The sequence below is a fragment of the Pristis pectinata genome, chromosome 16 (assembly GCF_009764475.1).
Source record: "Pristis pectinata isolate sPriPec2 chromosome 16, sPriPec2.1.pri, whole genome shotgun sequence".
Lineage (NCBI taxonomy): Eukaryota > Metazoa > Chordata > Chondrichthyes > Rhinopristiformes > Pristidae > Pristis > Pristis pectinata.
This window is the reverse complement of record NC_067420.1, coordinates 24,023,284-24,047,766: the sequence shown is the minus strand read 5'-3', so window position 1 is coordinate 24,047,766 and position 24,483 is coordinate 24,023,284. Positions and strand designations below refer to the sequence as shown.

The window sequence follows — 24,483 nt, the reverse complement described above, 5'->3', positions numbered from 1 at the left end:
GCTACCCTTACCTGGTCAGGTTGATAATATGGTCCACATTGATGTCCCTTAACTTTCCTCTGAACCGGCCTAGTAAGCTATTCAGTTCAAGGGCAATGAAATGCTGGCCTTGGAGTGGATGACTGTAAAGAATCTCTTTGTGTAAAACAATTTTGACGCTGTCTAAAAGTCTTTTTACAGTTTATGTGGTGGCTCAGCTGAGGTGTACAGTCAATTATTAACTATTGTGTCTTTAGTTCTTTCAACCTATGTGGGATGTCCTTGTCAGTTGTACTTTATCCAGATAAATCCCGAGATAACACTTTATTTTATTTTCTCCTTGCCAACAGTTCGAGGAATTATTTCATGATAAAAGTATTTGCTATCCTGCTCCCGTTTTGCTGCTCGACTCCAAACCCCAGGACGAACGACGTGGACGAGGAGCGGGTTAATTATGCGTAATATATGCAAATAAGATGCGCAGAATATGATAATGACAAGTTAATGAGCTGGCAGATTTGTACCCAGCATTCCGTGTTGCTGCGTTGGCTGCTGGGACAGGGTTGCGTTCCAGGATGGCGGCTGCAGGGGTATCAACACAAGCGACCGCGACGACAACGTCGGCGGCAGCGCCGGGAATGAGCTCGGGAGGTCCGACCCTCACCGGGACGCTCAATAAAAAGAAGAAGCCGTTCCTCGGCATGCCGGCGCCGCTGGGCTATGTGCCCGGTTTAGGCAGAGGGTGAGTTCCGTTCCCAGTGCCTTGTTCCCCTGGCGCCGAGGGGAGGCGAACGCCAGCGGGCCCCGGGCGACGTGCAGGCAGCTGGGGGTGTCCACCACATCCTCCAGAAACACACACAGCTCTGGCGGAACTCAGCGGGTCAGGCAGCATTCATGGAGGGAAATGGACAGTCGACGCTTCAAGTCGAAACCCTTCATCTGGACTCCAGCGCTTTGTGTGTTGCTCCGGGTTCCAGCATTTGCAGTCTCTTGTGTCCCAAATCATCGAGTGTGACTTGCAATGAATGCGAAGGGTTTTACACATAAAACAGCCATTAATTATACGAAAACATTAGTCTTGGGCAGTATCTTCCCCACCACCCTCTCATCTTTCATGATTAAGACACTGGCTAATGCACAGCTGTCAGTTCACCTTGGATAGCTTGTCCATTTTGACCATGCATATGTGACCATGACGAAATATTAGTTGGTTGTGTTGCTAGATGATCAGAACAGTCAATTCTATATTAAACTTTGTCGCAGGGATTAGTGACTTGTGGGATTAAAATGTGCATGTTCTGTTTGTAAAATGAATATGGACAGGGTCAGATTTGGAGTTTGATGTCCTGAGTTCAAAGAAGGCCTGAAAGGTAGTTGTCAATCATGGGTTAGGTCATTTTTCTGGAGTTAGTGGTAACTTCAGTCTTGTTTAAAAAAAGACAAATAAATATACAAACAGTTTCTTCTTCATGGGCATTTCCTTGTGATTGAGGATGACCTGTGTTCACTCAACTTTTGTGGGTTTTGAGTGGTTAATGAGGCCGATGTGGGAGTCCAAGCTCTGCCACGAATAGAGCAGAAGATGGGTGAGTGGGTAGTTTGTGAGGTAGTGTGTTCCTTCCGCTGCTGACACAGGGCTTCTTTGTGCTCCTGATATACAGACTCCAGATTCTCAATACTGTCCTTAAAAACTTCTCCACTTGGAGCAATCATGGGCCAGAGGTTCAAATGAAATGTGGGGAATGTTGCACTTCAGGAAGTTTTGACACTCTTCAGTCCTTTTCTTTGCTTGCCTGGTAATCTCTTCCCATTGACAGAGCTCGGGACAGTCTGTCTCTTTTGTGAGTCTGCTGGGCATGTGAACGGTTGCCAAAAATAGCCAACTGAGAGTAACTCGGTCCTCAGTGTTGGAGATGGTAGCCTGGGAAATGATGCTGACTTTGGTTTGCTTATTTTTTCAGTGAATTAGGAGGATTTTGAGGAGACAATGTTGGTATTTTTTTCCAGTGCCTGAAGATGCCTACCATAGGTAGTCCAAGTGTCAGAAGCATAGAGGAGGGCAGGGATCACAGATGGCTGGTAAACTTTGAGATTTGTGCCAGGCTTTTGGTCTTGATCTTGAAATACCCTTTTTTGTTTCAGTCATCCAAAGGCTGTACTGGTGCATTGAAGGCTGTAGTGCATTTCGTCATTGATGTCTGCCTTTGTTGAGGAGTGTTTCAGGAGATATGGAAAGTGCACACATTTCCCAGAATCTCACCATAATCCATTATTGTCACAGGGTTGTGTGGTGCAGCAGGGGCAGATTGTTCAAAGACAATGACCTTGTGGATGTTGAGTGTATAGTTCTTGCTCTTGTTTGGTAAATAAGTTGAAAACGTCTTAGATCTTGGTCTCCAAGCATAGACAAACACTCCAAAAATTCACGCTGTCCACATTCTTATATGCATATCATATACCATCCTACTATTTCCTGAAGCAGTGTAACAAGTCAGCTTGATTATTTAGATTTAAGTGACCTTGGTTCTGGAATGCAGTCGTGGTAGAGTGGTTTTCCATTCCCAATATTGCATGATAAATAATGAGTTGGCTAACTGATATATTAGGACTACCCCTATGTGAGGAATATAATATTGCTACCTAAAGGTACAGAGCCCATATGTTTGTCTACCTGAACTGAGATCAGCTGGCATGGATTGAATTTAAGATGAACAGGTCCTTGTGTGTGACATAGGGGAAGCTTTTATCTATGGTCAACAGGAGAGCACCGAAATGCTGTCGGTTGAACAATTTAACATATGCTGTCTGTTGACTTCTATAAATGATTTAATGCCTTAACACTTCCATTTACGTTTAAGAGCAACTTGAACATGAAACACAGTCCCATTCAGTACTTTCCTGTTGGATTCCATTTATATTTAGTGGCAAGGAAACAAACTCTAATGGGCCTAGGGTGATTTGGACTGAATCTCCCATACTAATAGGATTCTCAGGATATTTTGGGGAAACCCATCAATGGGAAATATAATAAATTTTAGTTTTTGTTACACTATCTCAGGAAATTGTAGCATTGTATGTTCATACAATAAACTTAAATTTGTCTTCTGTTCTGCATATATTGTTGGGGTCTGACTTAATTGGAAATAAATTGACATACTCTCACAACAGCGTATGATGTTTAAGTCTATTTCCAGCATAATACTAAACTAACATTCATATGTGGGTAGTGGGTCTGTAGAGTGCTTTCCATTCTCATTCTAGAGAGGTTTTAGACCCTTCTTGATAATTTGTTTAAAAGGTAGATTACTTCCCTTTACACTGCCTAACCATTTTCATGAACTGGGGAGGCAGTCCTGTGTAGAGTTTGGCTAGCATTATTCAAGTCCCAGACAAGTCCAGGAGTGTAACAAGAATGCTAGCAGCCTGGAATTGACACAGCACCTGAAATAAGCAGTTGATATGGCAAGGTAGTTGTGTTTTAACCAAAATGGGTTAAAATTCACTGCTTCCTTATTTATGTATGTTTCTCATAAATGAAGCAAAAGTTCTGAGCAGTTGATGTATGGTACTATAATATAAATTGATTTTTTAAATTTGCCTACGGTCAAGTATAGATCAACTAAAGGAAAGTGTGCAAAGATGTTTTTAAGTAAAAAAAAAAGGATTAAAGTGCCATGAGCTAGTTGAAATTCAGATAATAGCTTGATGTATTTTACAGGGTCCAGTTGACGTCGCTGCTCTTCAATCATTCTCAGCTCTCCATGATTTTGTATTTATATTGTACTTTTAGAATTATATGCATTAATCCAACTTAAATCCTGGAATATCTGATTTCACATTTAAAATTACTTTGTCAAACATTACTGATTCCTGTAGTCCCTTGTAGCTCTGGCACTCGCTGCCATTTATCCTCTCAGTTGTACGTTCTCAGTTGTAGCATTCTAGCTTTGGGTATTGCCTTGGCCTGTAGACCCAGCTGATGTTATTGATTGGAGGTAGAATGTTGATCAAGACACAGAAAGACTTCCCCATTCCTTGAGTCGTGCCTGAACAGACATTTGGACACTTGATTTAACCCCCTACTATGAAAGATGATAATAGTACTGGTGCTTTGGGGCTCCTTTGTTCTGCAGTTAATTTGTTGATTCAGTCCAGTTTCTTTTGGGTGCAAACATTTAATATGTTATGTGGCATCAGTCACATTGCTGTATGCTTGACTGGCCCATGATCATTTTCTGTGCTGAAGTATATTTAGGATTAATACTACCATATCTAACTTCCATGTGTGCACATGTTCTTTGATATGTTTCCAAATTATATCACTTATACAGACTGAGACTCCTTTGACAAAATAGTTACTTTGCATTTGGCATTTTAAATTATTTTTCTTGTACTTAAGGACTTCAGTTGGATCACCCTTTAACCTTACAACTTCATAGCATTGCAAACCGTAATGCAACCACATTAACTCTTCAACATCTCTCCTAATTCTGAACCTGTGCTGTCCTCTCTCCAAGACCTATTTAACCTTTAGAGGTGTGTGTGTGGTGGGGTGGGTGGGTGGCATGGAACTTGAGCTGTTTATTCCAGCCTTGGTTGGATACCTTCTGAAGCCTTTGGAAATGTAGAGATCTATTGAAGTTGAAGCATTTTAGTTTTTTAAAAAAAGAAACTATGCTAAGAGTTTTTGTTGAATCGTATTTGAGTGAAAATTGCATAAGTTACAAATGACCCCTTCGAAAAGAAAAGATGCTAAATTTTGTTCATTTGGTAAATAGCCATATAGACTTCATTCATGGATCGCCTGAAACATTGGGGGAAAAATTATATAGATATTTAATCGATGCTTTCATTAATAAAGCTGCTATATTAGGACATTACTTCCAGAGATCATAGACAAGGTAAATGCAGGTCAAAGAATTATTAATAAATGGCTGGATCCTTTGAATTTAATAAGGGATCTCAAAAGAGAAATGTTGTGTATTGAACCACCACGTGGCCAGAGCCTGTAACAATAATTTTACTACTTGCATACGAACTGTTAATAGCAAACGGAGAACAAAAATTGCAGCAGCAGCAAGAATTGCTTGTGAAGGAGTGTTTGGGCTAAGGATATTTTGTTTAAATCTGTAGATGCATCTAAGCATGAAAAATAGATGTCTGGGTACTGAAAGCTGTCAGCTTTCAATTTGATTTCATCGCATTAAGTGAAGGCTCAGTGTTGCCAAGAGATAGTGTGTTGCTTAATCTGAAGTACTTTTGCTAGCATGACAGAATTTGGAAATATCTATTCATGAACTTTTCAGTTTATATGCACAAGACATTTGCAAAATTGAAACATAATTGCAAAGGGAAGGCTTATCTCAAAAGATAAAACATTGCTTACTGATCAGAAAAGTTTATTTGTAAAAATACTATCATATTGACCACCAACATCAAAGATAAACTAAAGTTTTTTTTATATGAAGACAACTTTTTGTACGCACTTACACTATAAGATCAGGTTTCCCCTTCATCCAGGGAAGAAAAGCTCATGCTAACTATAAAATGGTTAGAATACAGATATGACATTTCATCCCCTGCTTGTTAATTTAAATCTTGTACTTAATTTAGTGCGACTGGTTTCACAACACGTTCTGATATTGGACCTGCTCGAGATGCAAATGACCCAGTTGATGACCGGCATGCTCCCCCTGGAAAAAGAACAGTTGGTGATCAAATGAAAAAGAATCAAGCAGATGATGATGATGAAGATTTGAATGACACCAATTATGATGAGGTAATTACAACAGCTCATTTGTATCTTAAAGGAAAAGTTGAAAATATGTTTGTCCCAGATTAAAAAAGAACAAATGGGAAGTTATAACTTGATATTATATTACACATGGTGCGGTAAGCCATTTGGAGGCATTTTATGTTCTCCTCTCATTCTGCGGTTAGACTTTCTTTGCTTTGTCATCTTGGCTTAATATTGCCTCCAATATATTGTTGTGTACATTTTACAGGTTTACATACACTTTTTATGACAAAACAGGCCATTTAGTCCAACATGCTGGAATTTCAGCTTTTCACAAGGCTTCTCAATTTCACCTACTACTTTCTCCCTTGTGTGCTAACTCTTATTTCACCTTAAACTTATCTATGCTTCTTGCCATAACTCTTCCACTGGAAAGGATAAAGAGTAAAGAGTATTTCCTGAGTTTCTCACAAAATACATTGGTGAATATTTTGTAATAATGATCCTTGATTTTTAGACTCTTCTATAAGTGGAAAGATGTTTTATTCCTCACTTGGTATACATTGCTACCCACCAGCACCTTCATCAAAAAAAATTGCAGAGAATCGAAGGAGCCATTAAATGCTGGCCATTCTGGTAGTTCCCCATACTCCATGAATTAATAAATTATAAGGTGGTAGTTTAACGATGTTTCTTTAGTATAAACTACACCTTGTGACTATAAAGAGATTGCTCTTTCAGATCATGCTCCTGTGTTTCTATCTTTAAATTTCCCTGGGCTCCCTCCGATAAATAGATTTTGGCGTTTTAACCTAACCTTGTTATCTGATAAAAATTTTTTTCAAATTTATGGAGAAACAAATTTTTAAAGAGAATTCGTCGGAAGAGGTTTCTAGTCTTATCGTTTGGGATACTTTCAAAGCCTTTATTAGAAGTCAAATTATTTCTTATACGGCAAACATCAGGAAAAAAGCTAACAGAGAAAGAGCTGATCTAGTTGATCAACTGAAACTATTAGATCAAAAGTATGCTTTGGATCCAGATCCGGCTTTATATAAAAGGCGAGTTGAAATTAAAACTAAATATGACCTTTTAACATATCCAATTGAAAGTCAACTTTTTAAAAAATAAAAATCAATTTTATATTCATGAAGATAAAACAAGTAAATTACTGGCTAACCAATTAAAAATCTCCAGAGCTAGACGGCAAATTAGAGAAATTTCAAAAGCTAATGGCGAGAGGACAACTGATCTTTTAGAAATAAATGATACTTTTATTATCTTTATAGTTCTATTATCTTTATAGTTCTAATTTTCCTAAAGATAAGATACTAATGGATAATTTTTTTTGACCAATTAAACGTTCCTATACTTTCCACTGAAAATTGAAAACAGTTGGATCAATCTATTACATACGAGGAAATCGCCGAGGTTGTGCAATCTTTACATTCTGGAAAGACTCCGGGTCCTGATGGATTTCCTGGAGAATTCTATAAGGCCTTTTCCTCTTTGCTTATACCTCATTTATGTGCTGTCTTTTTGGATTCTTTTTAAATCGGGTAGATTACCACAATCTTTTTATGAAGCCTCTATTTCACTTATTCTTAAGAAAAATAAGAACCCAACAGAATGCACTTCATACAGACCAATTTCGCTACTTAATGTGGATGTTAAAGTTTTATCTAGAGTTCTAGCTGGTAGATTGGAAAATATTTTACCTTCAATTATATCTGAAAATCAGACTGGTTTTATTAAAAATTGATATTCTCATTTTAATATTCGTCGTTTATTATCTATTCTCCCTCTAAGGAAATATTGGAATGTGTGATATCTCTAGATGCTGAGGAGGCCTTTGATCAGATTGAATGGAATTACTTATTTAAAACCTTAGAGAAATTTAATTTTGGGCCTGATTTTATCCAATGGATTAAATTACTTTATTTATCTCCCTCTGCTCGAGTTCTTACTAATTTTCAAAACTAAATCTTTTAAACTTCAACGTGAAACCAGACAGGGATGTCCTTTGAGCCCTTTGCTCTTTGATTTGTCCTTAGAACCTTTAGCTATTTCTCTCTGAGAATCTAGAGGTATCCTTGGTATCTCCAGAAGAGGTATTAACCATAAAGTTTCTTTATATGCTGATGATTTATTACTCTTTATATCTAATGGTGAAGCCTCCTTACCTCCTATGCTTTCTTTACTTTCTCGCTTTAGTCATTTTTCAGGCTACAAATTGAACTTGTACAAGAGTGAACTTTTCCCTCTGAATAACTTGGTACCAGTTGATATTAACATTCCTTTTAAAATTGTAAGAAATCATTTTACCTATCTGGGGGTGTCAATTACTAAAAAATTATAAACATTTATTTAAATAACATTTCTACCAGCACCAATCCCTATGTAGCTGCACTTTTTTTTTGCATCCTGTGTCAGTTCAAGTAACTGCTCTTAACCTTTCAATTTCTTCTGTTTCACAGACAGCTTCCTCTTAATTCTTTAATATCTTTTAATGACACATATCCTCCAACATTAGTTATGAGACTACTAACCAAATCAAGGGCTTTTGAACATCCAAGGTTATCAGAAGGGAAAAATGGGGGCAGTGACTTTGCCACCATGCAAGGTTGTATTTAATGGAATGTTTGTATCTCTTTCTGCATTTGCTGACTGACCCAATGAGTTTTTTCAGCGTTTTCAATTGTTCAGACTTTTAAGATTTGCAGTATTTTGTTTTCATATTAATTCTGCTGCATTCCTTTTACTTTTTTAAAAATTATTTATTAAGGAATATCAAGGTTAATGAAATATGGCCTTTCCTTTTGGAATATGTGGTTGTAATAGAAATCAATATAAAGAACCTCTTTTGGGTAAAAAAATCCAGTTAACATCACTGTGGCTAGCTGGAAGGTTTGTGCATTGGGACATATTGCTACTTTTTTTTTGTAGTAAATCGAAACATTTACAGTTAGTTATCTGCTTATCTCTGCTTGATAGCTTGGTGACACTGAAGTAATTTTCTTTTTAAGTTTAATGGATATGCTGGAAGTCTATTCTCAAGTGGACCATATGAAAAAGATGATGAAGAGGCTGATGCAATCTATGCTGCATTGGACAAGAGAATGGATGAAAGAAGAAAAGACAGAAGGTATGAAACTTGCATAAAGTATGCAGAGCAGAAGTGGGCCACTCAGCCCAACTGGTTCATGCTGGTGGAAAAATGCTCACTGGACTCTCATCCCATTCTTCCTCAGTAGCATAGTGCTCGGTCACCTTCCCCTTTCATGGGATTATTTTTTTAAATATATACTATATGGCTCGATTACTCCCTTTTGCAACAGACTTTCTCACAAACCTTTGTATATGTTTCTTCCAAGTTCTCTATTTCATTATTTAATGATGATGAGAAGCAAAGTAGGCCAGTTGGTCCCTTAACCCTGCTCTGTCATTCAGTAAAATCATGACTAATCCAACTTTGGCTTCAATACCACTTTCCTGCTCTCTCCTCATTCCTTGATTCCCTTGCGGTTCAAATGTCTGTTAATCTCTGCCTTGAATGTATTCAATGAATCTGCCTCCAACTCTCCAGGGTAGAGAATTCCAAAGAATCACAAAACTCAGAAGAAATTTGACCTCATCTATATCTTAAAATAGTAATCTCTTAAATGAATTTACATTTATGGCCTCTAGCTGCCTTCATAATTAGGGGTATTCTCTGTCTATGCTACTGAAATTTTCATGATTTTAAAGATCTTTATTGGTCACTCATTCCCTTCATGCACTTATTCATCCTCTCCAAATAGGTAAAACCTCAGTTCTATTGTTAACTTTTGTAAAACTTTCTTTACACTCTTTCCAGTGGCTTTATAATATGATGATTAGAACTGTGCTCCAGGTGTGTTACAATCGGTTTCATATGTTAGGAACAACTAAATTTAATTTGTGTACTTATAGAAATAAAGCCCATTGTTTGATTGCTTTCCTTGTGACTCTGTTGTTTGTTCATTGATTTCTTTGTTGTCCTTACAGATCCCTTTTGCTTTTGCATCCCGTTTATTCTTATTTTCCTCAATGTGATGTATTTATATTTTTCTGACAAAATGTAATCCTGTACATAATGTTAAAATTAATTTGCCAATTATGTCTATTCTGTGAGTTTATTAATGCATTTTAATAAATTCTTGCAGTCCTCCTCGGTATTGACTACCCCTCCCTGAGGAAAAAACAAAAACAGTCCGCAAATTTGGAAATTCTTTTTGATACAAATTTTAAACAATAATCCCAGCAGTGACCCTTGATGAAGTCTACTTCCCTCCAGCTGTGACTCTGACTACTGCTATATTTTAATAGGGTTTTGCATTTCAATACAATAGTGTATGTTTCCATTGTATACTTTCAATGAGCTATAAAAATCGGAAATGCTGAAGAGTATAAATTATAGCTGATTCCACATGATATGGAACAGGTGACACTGATGCATGTTAATCCAGATGTCTGCTTGCTTTAATGTGATTGCATACTTGAATTTGGGGTAATGGATATCGTATGGAAGCTCATGAGAATACTTTACTGAAATATGATAGTTGAAGCATAATTTCAGTTTTATCAAACATCTATTTCTGTTCAGCAATAAACATAAGATGGCTCATGACTAATGCAAATTTCTGCCTTGCACTTAATTCCTGATCAAGATTTTGCTGACTTTCATAATCAAAACTGGGTCCTGTGCAGTAATTTTATCTGTAAGTTAGCGTGCCATTCATTTGAAAAATGACAAGTATTTATACCCAATTTTTACTTTTAAAAGGGTCACCCTTGCTATGCATACATTTGATAATACCTCAAAGTCTGTTACAGTTTCCATTCCATGGAGTGGCCTCTGTTAGTCATGCACACGTGCCAGTCTGCTCAAATATTTTAGCATCTGCTAAAAGTGCCCATTGGTAACAGGAAGTGGCATTGGCTGACTTGGTAAATGATAGGCTTAACTGTGTATCTCCTTCACCAATGAGATTTAAGTATTCAGAAATAAATGGGAAGGATTGAGAGTGGGTAAAACAGATAGATTAAAAGGAGAAAAACACAGGAAAAAGCAAGTTTTTATTTATGACATCTGTGAAAATCAGCATCAATTTACCTCATTTGGGGATGTGACTCTTGGCAGCCATTCACAACATTTGATAATCCATTGGTGACAATGTTGCCGCAAATCTCATCTGTACCTTGGCATATCACCCTGAAGTTTGAACTCCGAAAGATGGAATCGGCCACAATGAGCAAAAGATGTTTGTAATTGTGATGTTTAATGCCGCAGCTCTGCAGCAACTTTCATATATAGCCTGAAGACGAAACAACTTCATTGATTATGTTTAATTTTTGCATGCTGATCCTGTCAGGAACTGCCAGTGTATCCAGCTCTGAGATTTTTGCCTGATATCTTTGGAATTGATCATGGTCATTAGAGACTGCACCTCCAGTGCAATCCTGGAAGTGCTTGTACAGGTGACTGTCTTTTGTTCCAGCCTCCCTCAACTCTGATGCAAGATGTTTTTTAGTAGATGGTGTTTCTTAATCCATCTTATGACATGTCTGATTCAACTAAGTTGTGATTGCAAACAATATTTCTCTGATGTTGGTTATGCCTGAACATTCATGTACCTCATAGTTGGTTATTATGTCCTGCCAGCAAATGCTCCATTTTTGAGCAGGGAAGGACATGAGACTGTTTAAGTTGCTTATTATGGCATCTAGACAGGGTTTATGACTCAATTATAAAGAAAAAATGATAAGACTTTGGTTTGATGGAGAGACATATATGGTTGGAGGACATGTGATTACAGTTGACTGAGAGGCTGGAACTGATTCTCTTGCATGTCCATCAACTCTCCTTTAATTTTTCTTTTGCTGTAACTGATAGTGAGAAGTAATCAACCTACCTCTCTGGAATTGTGCAAAGAAACTGGTGCAGCTAGAGAAAACCCATAAGGTCACAGATAACATACAAACGCCACACAGTACCAGAGGTCAGGATCAAACCTGGGTCTGTGAAACAGCAGCTCTTAACTGCTGTGCCACAATACCATCCTTACAATTAATATCCCATTTTCTGTGACAAACTCTTTTATTGGGCGAAAGCATCAGCAAAAAAAGTCAGCATTCATTGCTATTTCATAATGAAAGGAGGTAAAAATGCAATTAATGTCGTGCAGCAAGTTAATAAAATAATGAGGTTGAGATGAAGTGTCATTCTCATGAAGCATTCTCAAAAAGGTGCAAATCCTCCAGTAAATTGTCACAATTTGTAGGGCTTCTTGCAACAAGTAACTGATCTGTTTGTACTATAGTAATTGCCTGCATCTTTCACATGCTATTTTATCAGTGGATTTTATCATATTTTTAATTTGCTGTTCCAACACAATACTTGTGGTGGACAGCAGAGAGAGAAATTTGTATACAGCCTTTATTTTGAGTGGAAAAAATACACTGTGCATATGTTTGTCACACTGCAGTGATCACAATGGTGTCATGACAACCTTTCCCTCAATGTTAACAAAACAAAAGAGCTGGTCATTGACTTTAGGAAAGGTGGCAGTGTACATGCACCTGTCTACATCAATGGTGCTGAGGTTGAGAGGGTTGACAGCTTCAAGTTCCTGGGAGTGAACATCACTCCCTGACCTGTCCTGGTCAAATCACGTAGAAGCCACGGCCAAGAAAGCTCACCAGCGCCACTGCTTCTTCAGGAGGCTAAAGAAATTCGGTTTGTCCCCTTTGACTCTCACCAACTTTTACCAATGCACCATAGAAAGCATCCTATCTGGATGTATTATGGCTTGGTACGGCAACTGCTCTGCCCAGGACTGCAAGAAACTGCAGAGAGTTGTGGACACAGCCCAGAGCATTATGGATACTAGCCTCCCCTCCTTGGACTCTGTCTTTACCTCTCGCTGTCTTGGTGAAGCAGCCAGCATAATCAAAGACCCCACCCACCTGGGACATTCTCTCTTCTCTCCTCTTCCATTGGGTAGAAGAAACAGGAGCCTGAAGGCACGTACCACCAGACTTAAGGACAGCTTCTACCCCACTGTGATAAGACTATTGAACAGTTCCCTTATACAGTGAGATGGACTATGACCTCACGATCTACCTTGTTGTGACCTTGCACCTTATTGCACTGCACTTTCTCTGTAGCTGTGACACTTTACTCTGAACTGTTATTATTTATACCTGTACTACATCAATGCACTCTGTACTGACTCAATGTAACTGCACTGTGTAATGAATTGACCTGTATGATCTGTTTGTAAGACAGGTTTTTCACTGTACCTCGGTACAAGTGATAATAATAAACCAATACCAATCATACAGTTACATTTGTCATACTTTTATTTTAAGAAAGGAATCTCAATTTGATATTAAATTCAGTCTTCTAGGAGCAACTCATTTTTAACTGTTAGAGCAAGGCAGAGTAATTGCATCAAAGAATGCAATTGCATATAGCTGGGCTTTAAGGTTATTCACTGTGAGAATGCCATGGCAAGTCATTACATTGTATCTCACCTTGTATAATCTGCATGCTTAAGTTTTTCAAACAAAATGAGAAGAGGTTCTTTGTATATTTATCAGACTTCAAATAACATCAATGCTTCCCATTGGAAAGGAGCGAAGAGACTCCCAAACAAGCAAGATTACATCACTAATTATGGTGAAGGAGTAATTCACTCAGGATGTCCCTATTAATAGCAGTTCCTCACGGGGAACGCCTGAATAATGCTAATAATGGAACAACTCAGTTTAGTAAAATATTGGAACTGTGCTTCAAAAAGCAGCATCACAGAAAATCCTGGTCCTTAGTATTTAGTTAACGTATGAGTTAATCTGCTGATCCAGTGACCCACTAGCCTCTGTTGTTAATAGGATAACCCTATTATCTTAGAAGTCGGTCTAATGGCCCTTTGTTCCACTGCTTCTATAGCTAATATGTTTTACTTTGTGGCATTGTTGTCTTTGCTCATAGAATGGCCATTCTTCATCCGAAACATTGACATAAAACAAATTAATGTGGACAGGCATAGGAACTGGTCAGTGACTGATCAGATTTTTGTTTTTTTTTTTAGTGATTTTAGCTTCTTTTACATCATGGTTATAATCTGCCTGTCCTTGTACTGGATGTATCCTGATCATCATGTGAAAGGTTTCTAATGCAAATGGATGCAGTGTGAATTTCAATAAAGTTTTGGTTATTTTTTTATTTGGATACTAAGTTTTGAACTAATTCTCTTGGAAGTAGTTACTATAAATTTGGTTTTTTTTTAAAAATCCAATGCTATGAATTGAAGGTATGTACATTCTAATTGTGTTTGTTTTAAATTAATATTATTCTCCCTTTCCAAGGGAGCAGCGTGAGAAGGAAGAAATTGAGAAGTATCGTATGGAACGTCCAAAAATCCAGCAGCAGTTCTCTGATCTGAAGGTAATTCTTCTGTCTTTTAGCATAAAGCTGCATCTCTAATGCTATTTTCTCCATTTCAGCTCTTCATTCACTTCTAAGAGATTGGATAATTACAGCATAAGATGGGCTCCCCTCAGTTATGTGGGCAAATAACTTATTTTTGTGCTCCACACTGAGGCAACGTGGCTGCCACTGGGAGCCAGGCAAAGAAGGTGTTCCATTTTTAAGTACTTGTGTGCTTTCATATTTTAATTTATCATTAAATTGTTTTTAAATGCTTCTGAATGTCAGATATTTAAACTATTAAAAATTCCTTTGGTTTCACAGCTGGTAAAGGTAGTAATGATGCTTTGCCAGCTGTCAGAGGTATTTTGGGAAAGGCTTCCTCAGAGCCTTAGCAGAGGTTCTGTTGTCACTCAGAACATGCCACTTGTCACAAGCAAGCAAGATGGGTCTTCCACATCTAAACTACATAGGTACGAGTGTGTTGGTGCCTTGGGCAGAGGATTTTCATAGGGGGACCAACTTAGCAAGGTATGACGCAAATTGCTATGTGAGAACATTCTGATCTTTAATATTTATTCAGAGGAAGCTTTCAGAAGTTACAGAAGAAGAATGGCTGAGTATTCCTGAAGTTGGTGATGCTCGTAACAAACGTCAGAGGAATCCTCGCTATGAGAAACTGACACCTGTACCAGACAGTTTCTTTGCCAAACATTTGCAAACTGGAGAACAACACACATCTGTGGATCCCAGACAAACGGTTAGTGTTACTTCATACCTATCACTCAAATATTCACGTCTCAGAAAATTTGGAGCGTTGTGGTCATTTTCAGAAAGAAACAACTTGATTATTTCATGATCTCATTGTTCTTGTATGTATGTATGTTATAATTTATTTTAATTTTATATATCATTTTGCATGTAGTAGGATCTTGATGTACTTTGGTAGGATCACAGCTGGCGTACTTGGTGCAGTTGCAGTCTCCATACTTTCATACCTGCAGTTCTAAGATTCTTGAACAAACCTCTGGTATGATAAAGATGAACTTATGATTTACCTCGTCAAGGCCCTTGCGCTTTATTTGTCTGCCTGCGCTGCACTTTCTCTGTAACTGTAACACTATATTCTGCATTCTTTTTTTTTGTACTTCCTTGATGTACTTGTGTATGGAATGATCTGCCTGGGTAGCATGCAAACAAAATCTTTTCCCTGTGTCTTGGTACATGGGACCAATAATAAACCAATTATCAACTAAAGGATATAAATGTGTCGGAGGCAGTGTCTTGTATATTTATCAGATTCCTTCTTGGAAGGATGAGGTTTGGCGTGTTAAATTGAATAAGAATATCTGATATTCACAGGCATAAGATTCTGAGAAGGATTGACAGGTAGATGTTGAGAGCATCTAGCATTCGAAGGCATATAAAAGGTGGTCCACCTTGACTGATGAGGACTGATTACTAAGTGAGTTGTAAATCTTTGGAATTCTTTATTCAAGGGAGTCGTGGGTACACCCAAGAATAATGCTGATCAAGTTTTTGGATAACAAGGGCATCAAAGTGTTTATACATTGGGTAGGATAGTACTGGAGAGTTTTTTTTCTATGATCCTATCAAATAACGGAACAGATTCAAGGGACAATGATTTGTTGCTACTTTTATTTTCCTGTGCTTTTGTGTTCTATAATGTTCTGGCAATTGTGAGCCAAATAAAATTACCCGTTAACAGATCTTAGATTGAAATATGAAAATGTATCGACTATTCTATAATCATGCTGGAGGGAACACTTCATTTTAGCCCTGATGTAAAGAAAAATGACCGGAAAATTTAAACTAGGGAAGAATACATCTGGAATAAAATCATTTCAGAGGTATTAGAAAACGTGTCTAAAGAAAAAATAAGTCCAACAACATGTGTTGCATATTTGGATTTTATACATTTGTTAGTATGACTCTACTCTAAGATTGCTGGTGAGGAAGCATTACATAATGGAACATTTTCTAGAAAAACAAAATTTAAATTTCAAGGTGATTAGAATGGGGCTAGGTTTCCAGGGGGATTTATTGTTGACTTTTCAACTTGGTTTTATGTTTTATTTCATACATTTATATAAGATTATCAGGGTCATTACCCAGGGATCAGTGGTTGGGTCAGTGTCAGGTGATTTGTATTATTAACCTACACTTGGGGTACAAGCCACAATTTCTTAATTTTCAATGACACAATACTTGGCAGTGTTGTAAACTGTGAAAGAGGATAGATTGCAGTAGGATATAAACGGTGGTGGAATGGGCAGACTTGTGGTAGGTAAAGTTTAACGTGGAGGAATATTAGGACATGCATTTTTGTGGACAAGATGAGGAGAGGCAATATAGAAGAAAGGATACTGTTGTGAGAGGGATGCAGAAGCAAAGGAACTTCATCATAGAAAGTGGGTTGAGAAAGTGATAAGGCATACGGTTATGGGCTTTATCAATATTGGTACAGTGTATAAAAACAGGGAAGTCAGGCTGAATCATTACAAAACACTGCTCTGGCCTCAGCTGAAGTATTGTGTTCTGTTCCAGTTACCCCATTTAGAATGAGTATCGAGGCATTGAAGAGAGTCGAGAAATGTATAGAATTGTTCCTAGATGTAGGAACTACAAATGCAAGAATAAATTGGAGAGACTAAAACTTTTTATGGAAAAAGCTGTGGGGATATCTGATTTTAAATATATAAAATAAGCAGTGTGGACAAAGTGAATAATGCGAGACTGTTTACACTGGTGGAAGGGTTCTACCATTCTATGATTCTGTGATATTGTACTTACAGAATGCTTGAACTCAGAATCTTTAAAGTGGTGCTGTTCAACCAAACTGGTAGAGCATCAGTTTTTGATTATAAAATTAAAATCCAATGTTGGGATCTTTTTCCCCTCTGCTGTATTTTTTTTCTCCTCATGATGTAACATATATTCTGTAGTTTGTTGGATTCTTGTTGCTGAAATGCATTTCTTGTTACTGAGGGCCAGGAGGATGTTGAGGCTTGTAGGTGGCTCATGGAAGAAGAATATGATTGAGTCCCAGTCACAAAAGCTACAATGAAAAATTTAGATACTGCGCTTTTTAATCATGAAGATTGGAAACTGGTAAAATGATAAATGGTGTTTGTTAAGAGACAGAGTACCTTGAATACTGCAAAATGAACTGTGATAGTGCGTTATTGATTCAAGCTAGTAAAACATAACCTTAACATATGTTGTTCTTCATGCTGATATTGAATGGACAATGGTTAAATAGTTACTGTGTGCAGAGATCATAAAAGATAGTAGATGCTGAAAATCTGAAAGAGAATATTAGAAACACTCAGCAGGTCAGGTATCATCTGTGGAAAGAGAAACAGTTAATGTTTTGGGTTAAAGGTCATTCATATGGTGATATAGCTCTTTAAATTATTTGAGGATGTGATGGGTGAGCATTGTAGGCTCTGATTTCGACAGCTTTCTTTGTCCTTGGTACTTGAAATTTTTTTCAAAGAAATGTGCAGTCTGGGCCAACATTATTTTTTACATGTTTACGTTGTAACTTTCTTGAGTGCAATATCGTGGAATAATGTGAATTTCTTTCTCCTGATATTATTTATTATTGTCACATATATTTATACCAAGGTACCGTGAAAAACTTGTCTTGCATACTGTTCATACAGATCAGTTGACGTAGTACAAGGTAAAACAATAACAGATTTTACTCGTAGTTTTGTGCTGTGATACTTGGACTGTAAGACCATGTCAGCAAAAAAAAAATCATTCATTAAATGAAAATCAGGTTAAATTGGTGATTCACTTAACTATTCAACACTACATGGTGAGCGAAATACTTAATGGAATTTACTTTAAGGTAAAGAGGGCCAAGGAAGAACCTGCAGATGGAAGTGGTGTACCAATCTATACCCTCCTAAGATGCCTCTCGTGAAATATACAGATAATTGATGTTTTAGTATTTGCTTTTTAAAAAGTAATTACTTGCTTGACTCTTTTAAGAGATGAATCAACTGTGCAACTTAACATAGTTTTCAGCAAACTGTGATATGCTGGTTGTGTTTTAACTGCTATATCAGATAGATGGGCGAATAGGAAAAGTTATGCATATCTTGCATTAAATATTCCATGAAAGCAGAAGAATTTTTAGGGATGTTCATTAATACTTCCTCTTTCTTTAGCCAAGTTCCACATTTCTAAAGAAAAATATTTAAATTGTAACTTGGGTTAAAAAATTGAATTTGTGTCATATCGAAAGCCACAAAATGTATGCCTCTCTTTCTCAATGGTGAAGTTCAAGAATCGCCTCCTCTATGATACCTCAATTCCATGAAGCCAAGAAGTTGTAGAAACTGATTCAGCCTGACTGGCTAAACATTTGAATATCTGATCGTTGCAAGGTCAGCAGTAAGTATTTTTGACACCACTGTTAGGTAGGAGACACATCTTTAGCTTGAGAAAAATTGTTTTCTGCATACTATTACAAACTAAATAGACTATTTTGTGCCTGAAATAAAAGCCCAATACAAACCTTTCAGCTTCCTCCAGCTCCCTAACGAATTGCAATCAAAAGTGGGTGATCTGTTTTGAAATGTCTTTTAGGGGTAGGTTGTTAGTCTCTCACACACTTGGTTGTATTTGAGTAATGATGTTGGATTTTTGATGCCCATTTGAACACAAGGCACATGGTAATGGTTTAAAATGTCAAAAGCAGAGATTTGCTGGGATAAAATATTAAAATGTGACCCAGTCCAAAGCCTGTCTCAGCCCCAGAAACCTGACCTCTAGAATTCTGCAGAAAAGTAGAAGAAAAGACTTGTTATGTTGCATTTCTTTTGTTGTTTGTTGAGCACAAGAGTACGCGTGGCAAATTGCCCTGACCTGGGTAAAGTACTGATCCAGACTAGCATCGCATGGCCTGACTGACCAGAACTTAAGTATTTAAGCAGGATGTACATCTGACTCAAGCTCAACGCACTAATTGGGTCCTTGCAGGCTTGGGTCAATTAACTAGGCTCTATTGAGGCATCAAAGATGGCTTCAAAACCAATGTAGAAGTCTTTCATCACTGCACAGATTATTAATGGGATTGGGCCACCTGGAGTGTGATCAAACGGTGTCCACCAGGGTGATTCATCAGTCTACCGATATATTGTAGGTTCTACCTCAGGTTTTCCTGTGGTGGTACGCAGTTTTGTCATGTGGATTACAATGGCTTACCTGCCACCACTTTCTTGAAGATAACAGAATGAACAATGGTGACTGATCTTGCCAGTGGCTCAGAATCCTAAGTGTTACTTTTTTTAAATACTTGCACTGAATATAAATATTTTATCTATTAGCGCCCTTGAATGTGTTCCTAATTGCTGGAATATAACAATTGTGTTTGCTGCATAATTTAACTTCAACCACCAGATGGCAGTATAACTTCCCATTTTAAACATTAATTGTGTTATTTATTAAAGTGATGAAAAGCAACAATGTACAGCAAAATTGAACTCTTGTACCTCTCCTGCATGGTTTAATAATCAGACATATCAATATTTTGTAAATGTTTAGTGTTAGTATCTGGAGCAACACACAAAATACTCAGCGGGTCAGGCAGCATCTATGGACAGCAATGGACAGTCCACGTTTCAGGTCGAGACCCTTCAGGATTGGAAAGGAAGAGGGGAGATAGTGAGTGCTTGTGTATGGTGGGGGGGAAAGGTTGGGGGGAAGGGGTGGAGCAAGAGCTGGCAGGTGATAGGTGGATCAAGGTGAGGGGGGTGATAGGCAGGTGAGGGGGGCAGAGTGGGAATGATGTAAGAAGCTGGTGGGAGGTGAAAGGTGGAAGTGACGAAGGGCTGAAGAAGATGGAATCTGATAGAAGAGGACAGTGGACCATGGAACAAAGGGAAGGAAATGAGGGGAACTGGTAGGAGAAATGTGTGGGTGATGGGCAGATCGAGAGGGTGGGAGAAGGGAAAGACGAGGGGTGATGTTGGTATCTGTTTAAGTATCTGGTGTTAATTTAGTATCTGGTTTGGTTAACTGAGTTATGTACTCTTGCTAAATTTGCATCACTTTTACTTTTGTTGGCACTGATAAATTACATAACAGATAAAGCTAGTAATGTGTAAAGATTATATTAATTATTTCTGGGTTATTTGGATATCCACCAGTTTCGCTGAAAAAGCAGCAATCCTTCCTCCCGTGAAAAGAACCATGGGTTGAAGGCCATGCTGGATAGATTGATCTGACCATTTTGTGAGATGCTATCTTTTTGAATCTTTTTCCTGACTAGAATGGCCTATTCTGCTATGGATAAATATCCCCTACCACCATCACAAAATGAACCAAGCTCTTCATTTACCTTGATTATTTGAGAGTTGTTGGTTTGTGCATCTACTGCCACATTTGCCTACAAAACAGTAGTTAAACAAAATCATCCGGTTGTGTTAAGTACTTTGGTGTGTTTCAAGGATTCAGTAAACTATTAGCATATTAATTGCACACTGTTGCTGCTTGTTCTATTCACTCAGTTACAAAGATTAAAGTTATTTTTACCTAAACTAATGGTTTCCTATTAGTTGGTAACTCTTATCAATAAGCTGTTGAGCTTGGTGTTCGAATTTTCAGGGGAGGTTATATAAAAAAATTAATTGAAGGTTGTTAATTGGTTGTTGAAGGGTCGTATTCTGCGTGGAGGTTGGTGACCAATGGTGTACCTTAGGGATTTGTACTGGGACCCTTGCACTTTGTGATTTTTATAAACGACCTGGATGAGGAAGTGGAGGGTTGGGTTAGTAAGTTTGCAGATGACACAAAGGTTGGGGGTGTTGTGGATAGTTTGGAGGGCTGTCAGAGGTTACAGAGGGACATAGATAGGATGCAAAGTTGGGCTGAGAAGTGGCAGATGCAGTTCAACCCAGGTAAGTGTGAAGTGTTTCATTTTGGTAGGTCAAATATGACGGCAGAATATAGTATTAATGGTAGGACTCTTGGCAGTGTGGAGGATCAGAGGGATCTTGGGGTCCGAGTCCATAGGACGCTCAAAGCAGCTGCGCAGGTTGACTCTGTGGTTAAGAAGGCATATGGTGTATTGTCCTTCATCAATCGGAGAATTGAATTTAGGAGCTGAGAGGTATTGTTGCAGCTATATAGGTCCCTGGTCAGACCCCACTTGGAGTACTGTGCTCGGTTCTGGTCACCTCACTGCAGGAAAGATGCGGAAGCCATAGAAAGGGTGCAGAGGAGATTTACTACAAGGATGCTGCCTGGAATGCGGAGCATGCCTTATGAAAGCAGGTTGCGGGAACTCGGCCTTTTCTCCTTGGAGCGACGGAGGATGAGGGGGGATCTGATAGAGGTATATAAGATGATGAGAGGTATTGATCGGGTAGATAGTCAGAGGCTTTTCCCCAGGGCTGAAATTGTGGCCACAAGAGGACATAGGTTTAAGGTGCTGGGGAGGAGGTATAGAGGAGATGTCAGGGGTAAGTTTTTTTACTCAGTGGTGAGTGCGTGGAATGGGCTGCCAGCAATGGTAGTGGAGGCGGATACGATAGGGTCTTTTAAGAGACTGTTGGATAGATAAATGGAACTGAGAAAAATAAAGGGTTATGGGTAAGCCTAGTAATTTCTAGGGTAGGGACATGTTCGGCACAGCTTTGTGGGCTGAAGGGCCTGAATTATGCTGTAGTTTTCTATGTTCTATGAAGTTTAATCTGTTGTAATGAAATAGGATGCTATGTATTCTGATTTCATTTTGGTTTCAATAATTTGTGGCATAATTAATACTGAGGGTTTAAGATTTTCCTATTATGATTCACTTCATCCAGAGCAATGTTTGAAATGCTTAATGTTTTAATTGCAGCAATTTTCTGGATTGACATCGCCATATCCTGGTGGCTTGAATACCCCCTACCCAGGTGGAATGACACCTGGGCTCATGACACCTGGATCAGGAGAGTTGGACATGAGGAAAATTGGTCAAGCCCGAAACACACTGATGGATATGAGACTGAGTCAAGTAAGTGAAAAGCAATATGGTTAAATCAGTGCCAAATTAATACAAAGTAAAAAGCAGAGTACCTCTATTATGTAGAGTTTAGAAGAATGAGAAAAGACTTGACTGAAAAGTACAAAGTTTTCCTAGGTCTTAACTGAGTAGAATTGGGAAGGTTTCCCATGGTTAAGGAGCCTAGAATTAGGGAATTGCAGTCTCAGTGAAAGGGGTTGGCCATTTACCAATAAAATGGGGAAGAACTTCCTTACTTAGAGTTGAGAATCTTTGGAATCCTCTACCCTGGAGAGCTGTGTTGCTAAGTCATTGATAGATTTCTGGAAGTTGGAGGAATTGAGATATAGGAATAGGCCAAGAAAATGATATTTGAAATGAAGTATTAGCCATGACCTTGTTGAATGGCAGAGGGGCTGAGTGGTCTATTTCTACTTCATGTGTTCTCTTCCTTTGTGGGGAAAAACAGTAATTACAATTTCATTGAAATATTGCATACAGATGTCTAAAATCTGTTTCTTGTTTTGCATCAGAAAACATAAATATTAATCTTTTTTCATGAAGGTATCTGATTCTGTTAGTGGACAAACTGTTGTGGACCCTAAAGGCTATTTGACAGATTTGAACTCTATGATTCCAACACATGGTGGAGACATTAAGTAAGTGTGTCATAATTGTAAGGAAGATGTAGCTTTGATCATCATTATAAATCTAGTTTAAACTACTATGATTTGAAACCTTAGGATCTTGACGATCTTTTTATTTTAATTTGTAATCTTGCTCTTTTATGAAATGTAAACAAGCACAATGTAAGCTGGGGCTCACTCCGAACACCTAATTGCATTCTTCTCTACCCCGTCTAACTAAACGAGAACTTTCAAGTTGAGGTCAAAATCAAACAACACTTTAGAAAATATTCCAGCTTTGAGCTTCTCAAAGGAAATAGAAATATTCATAATTTCACAATCATATTTGTAGGCAAAATGCTGGAGTAGTGAAGTTAGAACCAGCAAAATAGTACTTATGGATGTAACAGCTGGTTTTATCAGACTACTTAATGCGGCCAAATAGGGGATTAATTAAGTTCATAAATAGACCAATTTTTAATTATTAGTACAGAAGCTTCTTTTTACATTGTATATATGAATGGAAATGTTTCATTTCCTTTTAGTCAACTTTGGCTAATATTTTAATGGTTTACAAAAATATCTATTTACATTGCAATACTATTTTATAACAGTGACATCAAAAAAGCCAGATTACTACTAAAATCAGTGCGTGAAACCAATCCTCATCATCCTCCAGCATGGATTGCATCTGCAAGACTTGAGGAAGTAACAGGAAAACTGCAGGTGGCTAGGAACTTAATTATGAAGGGAACGGAGATGTGTCCAAAGGTAATCAATACTTTCAGATGACTTGGTATCGAGCACTGAGCATGCTTTTCCCTTGGGCAGTTGACAAGGACTCTGTTCAATATTTGTTTTAAGTAATTATTTCATCATATATAATGCATACCTCTCTTAATAGCGTTGTGTTTATTTAATCCATTAAGAATATCTATAATTTGTACATCAAATATTTTTGCTGTTTACTAAATATTGTTCAACTATAATGACTGTTGAAATTGTTTTTCCTAGTTTCTCTATTTGCACACTTCCCAGGGCTAGTGCTAATTCTGGCACTCCCCTTTTTACCTTCTGTGTTGTTAGAACACTACAGCACAGTATAGGCCCTTCGGCCCACAATATTGTGCTGACATTTTATCCTGCTCTAAGATCTATCTATCTAACCCTACCCTCCCACATAGCCTTCCATTTTTCTATCATTTGTATGCCTATCTAAGAATCTCTTAAATGTCCCTAATGTATCTCCACCATCTCTGCCTGAAGTGCATTCCACGCACCCACCACTCTGTAAATAAAAACTTAACTCTGACATTACCCCTATACCTTCCTCCAATTACCTTAAAATTATGCCCACTCATGTTAGCCGTTTTTGCCCCGGGAAAAAGTCTGACTCTTGACTCGATCTATGCCTCTTATCATCTTGTACACCTCTGTCAAGTCATCTCTCATTCTCTTCTCCAAAGAGAAAAGCCCTAGCTCACTCAACCTATCCTCATAAGACATGCTCTCCAATCCAGGCAGCATCTTGGTAAATCTGCTTTGCATCCTCTCTAAAGCTTCCACATACTTCCTATAATGAGGTGACCAGAACTGAACACAATACTCCAAGTGTAGTCTAACCAGGGTTTTATAGAACTGCAACATTACCTCATGGCTCTTGAAC

General features: G+C 38.0%; 1 protein-coding gene across 1 annotated transcript in view; it reads left to right on the top strand.

Annotated features, from left to right (window-relative positions):
- Positions 1 to 529: 529 nt before the first annotated feature.
- Positions 530 to 24,483, top strand: part of prpf6 (PRP6 pre-mRNA processing factor 6 homolog (S. cerevisiae)) — a 56,938-nt gene continuing 32,984 nt past the window's right edge. Inside the window, exons 1-8 of the mRNA XM_052031173.1 lie at positions 530 to 721; positions 5,593 to 5,758; positions 8,743 to 8,861; positions 14,108 to 14,186; positions 14,752 to 14,928; positions 22,048 to 22,203; positions 22,756 to 22,850; positions 23,432 to 23,588. Coding sequence (XP_051887133.1) covers positions 555 to 721; positions 5,593 to 5,758; positions 8,743 to 8,861; positions 14,108 to 14,186; positions 14,752 to 14,928; positions 22,048 to 22,203; positions 22,756 to 22,850; positions 23,432 to 23,588 — 1,116 coding nt within the window. The 5' untranslated portion in view covers positions 530 to 554. The remainder of the gene's footprint in view (positions 722 to 5,592; positions 5,759 to 8,742; positions 8,862 to 14,107; positions 14,187 to 14,751; positions 14,929 to 22,047; positions 22,204 to 22,755; positions 22,851 to 23,431; positions 23,589 to 24,483) is intronic.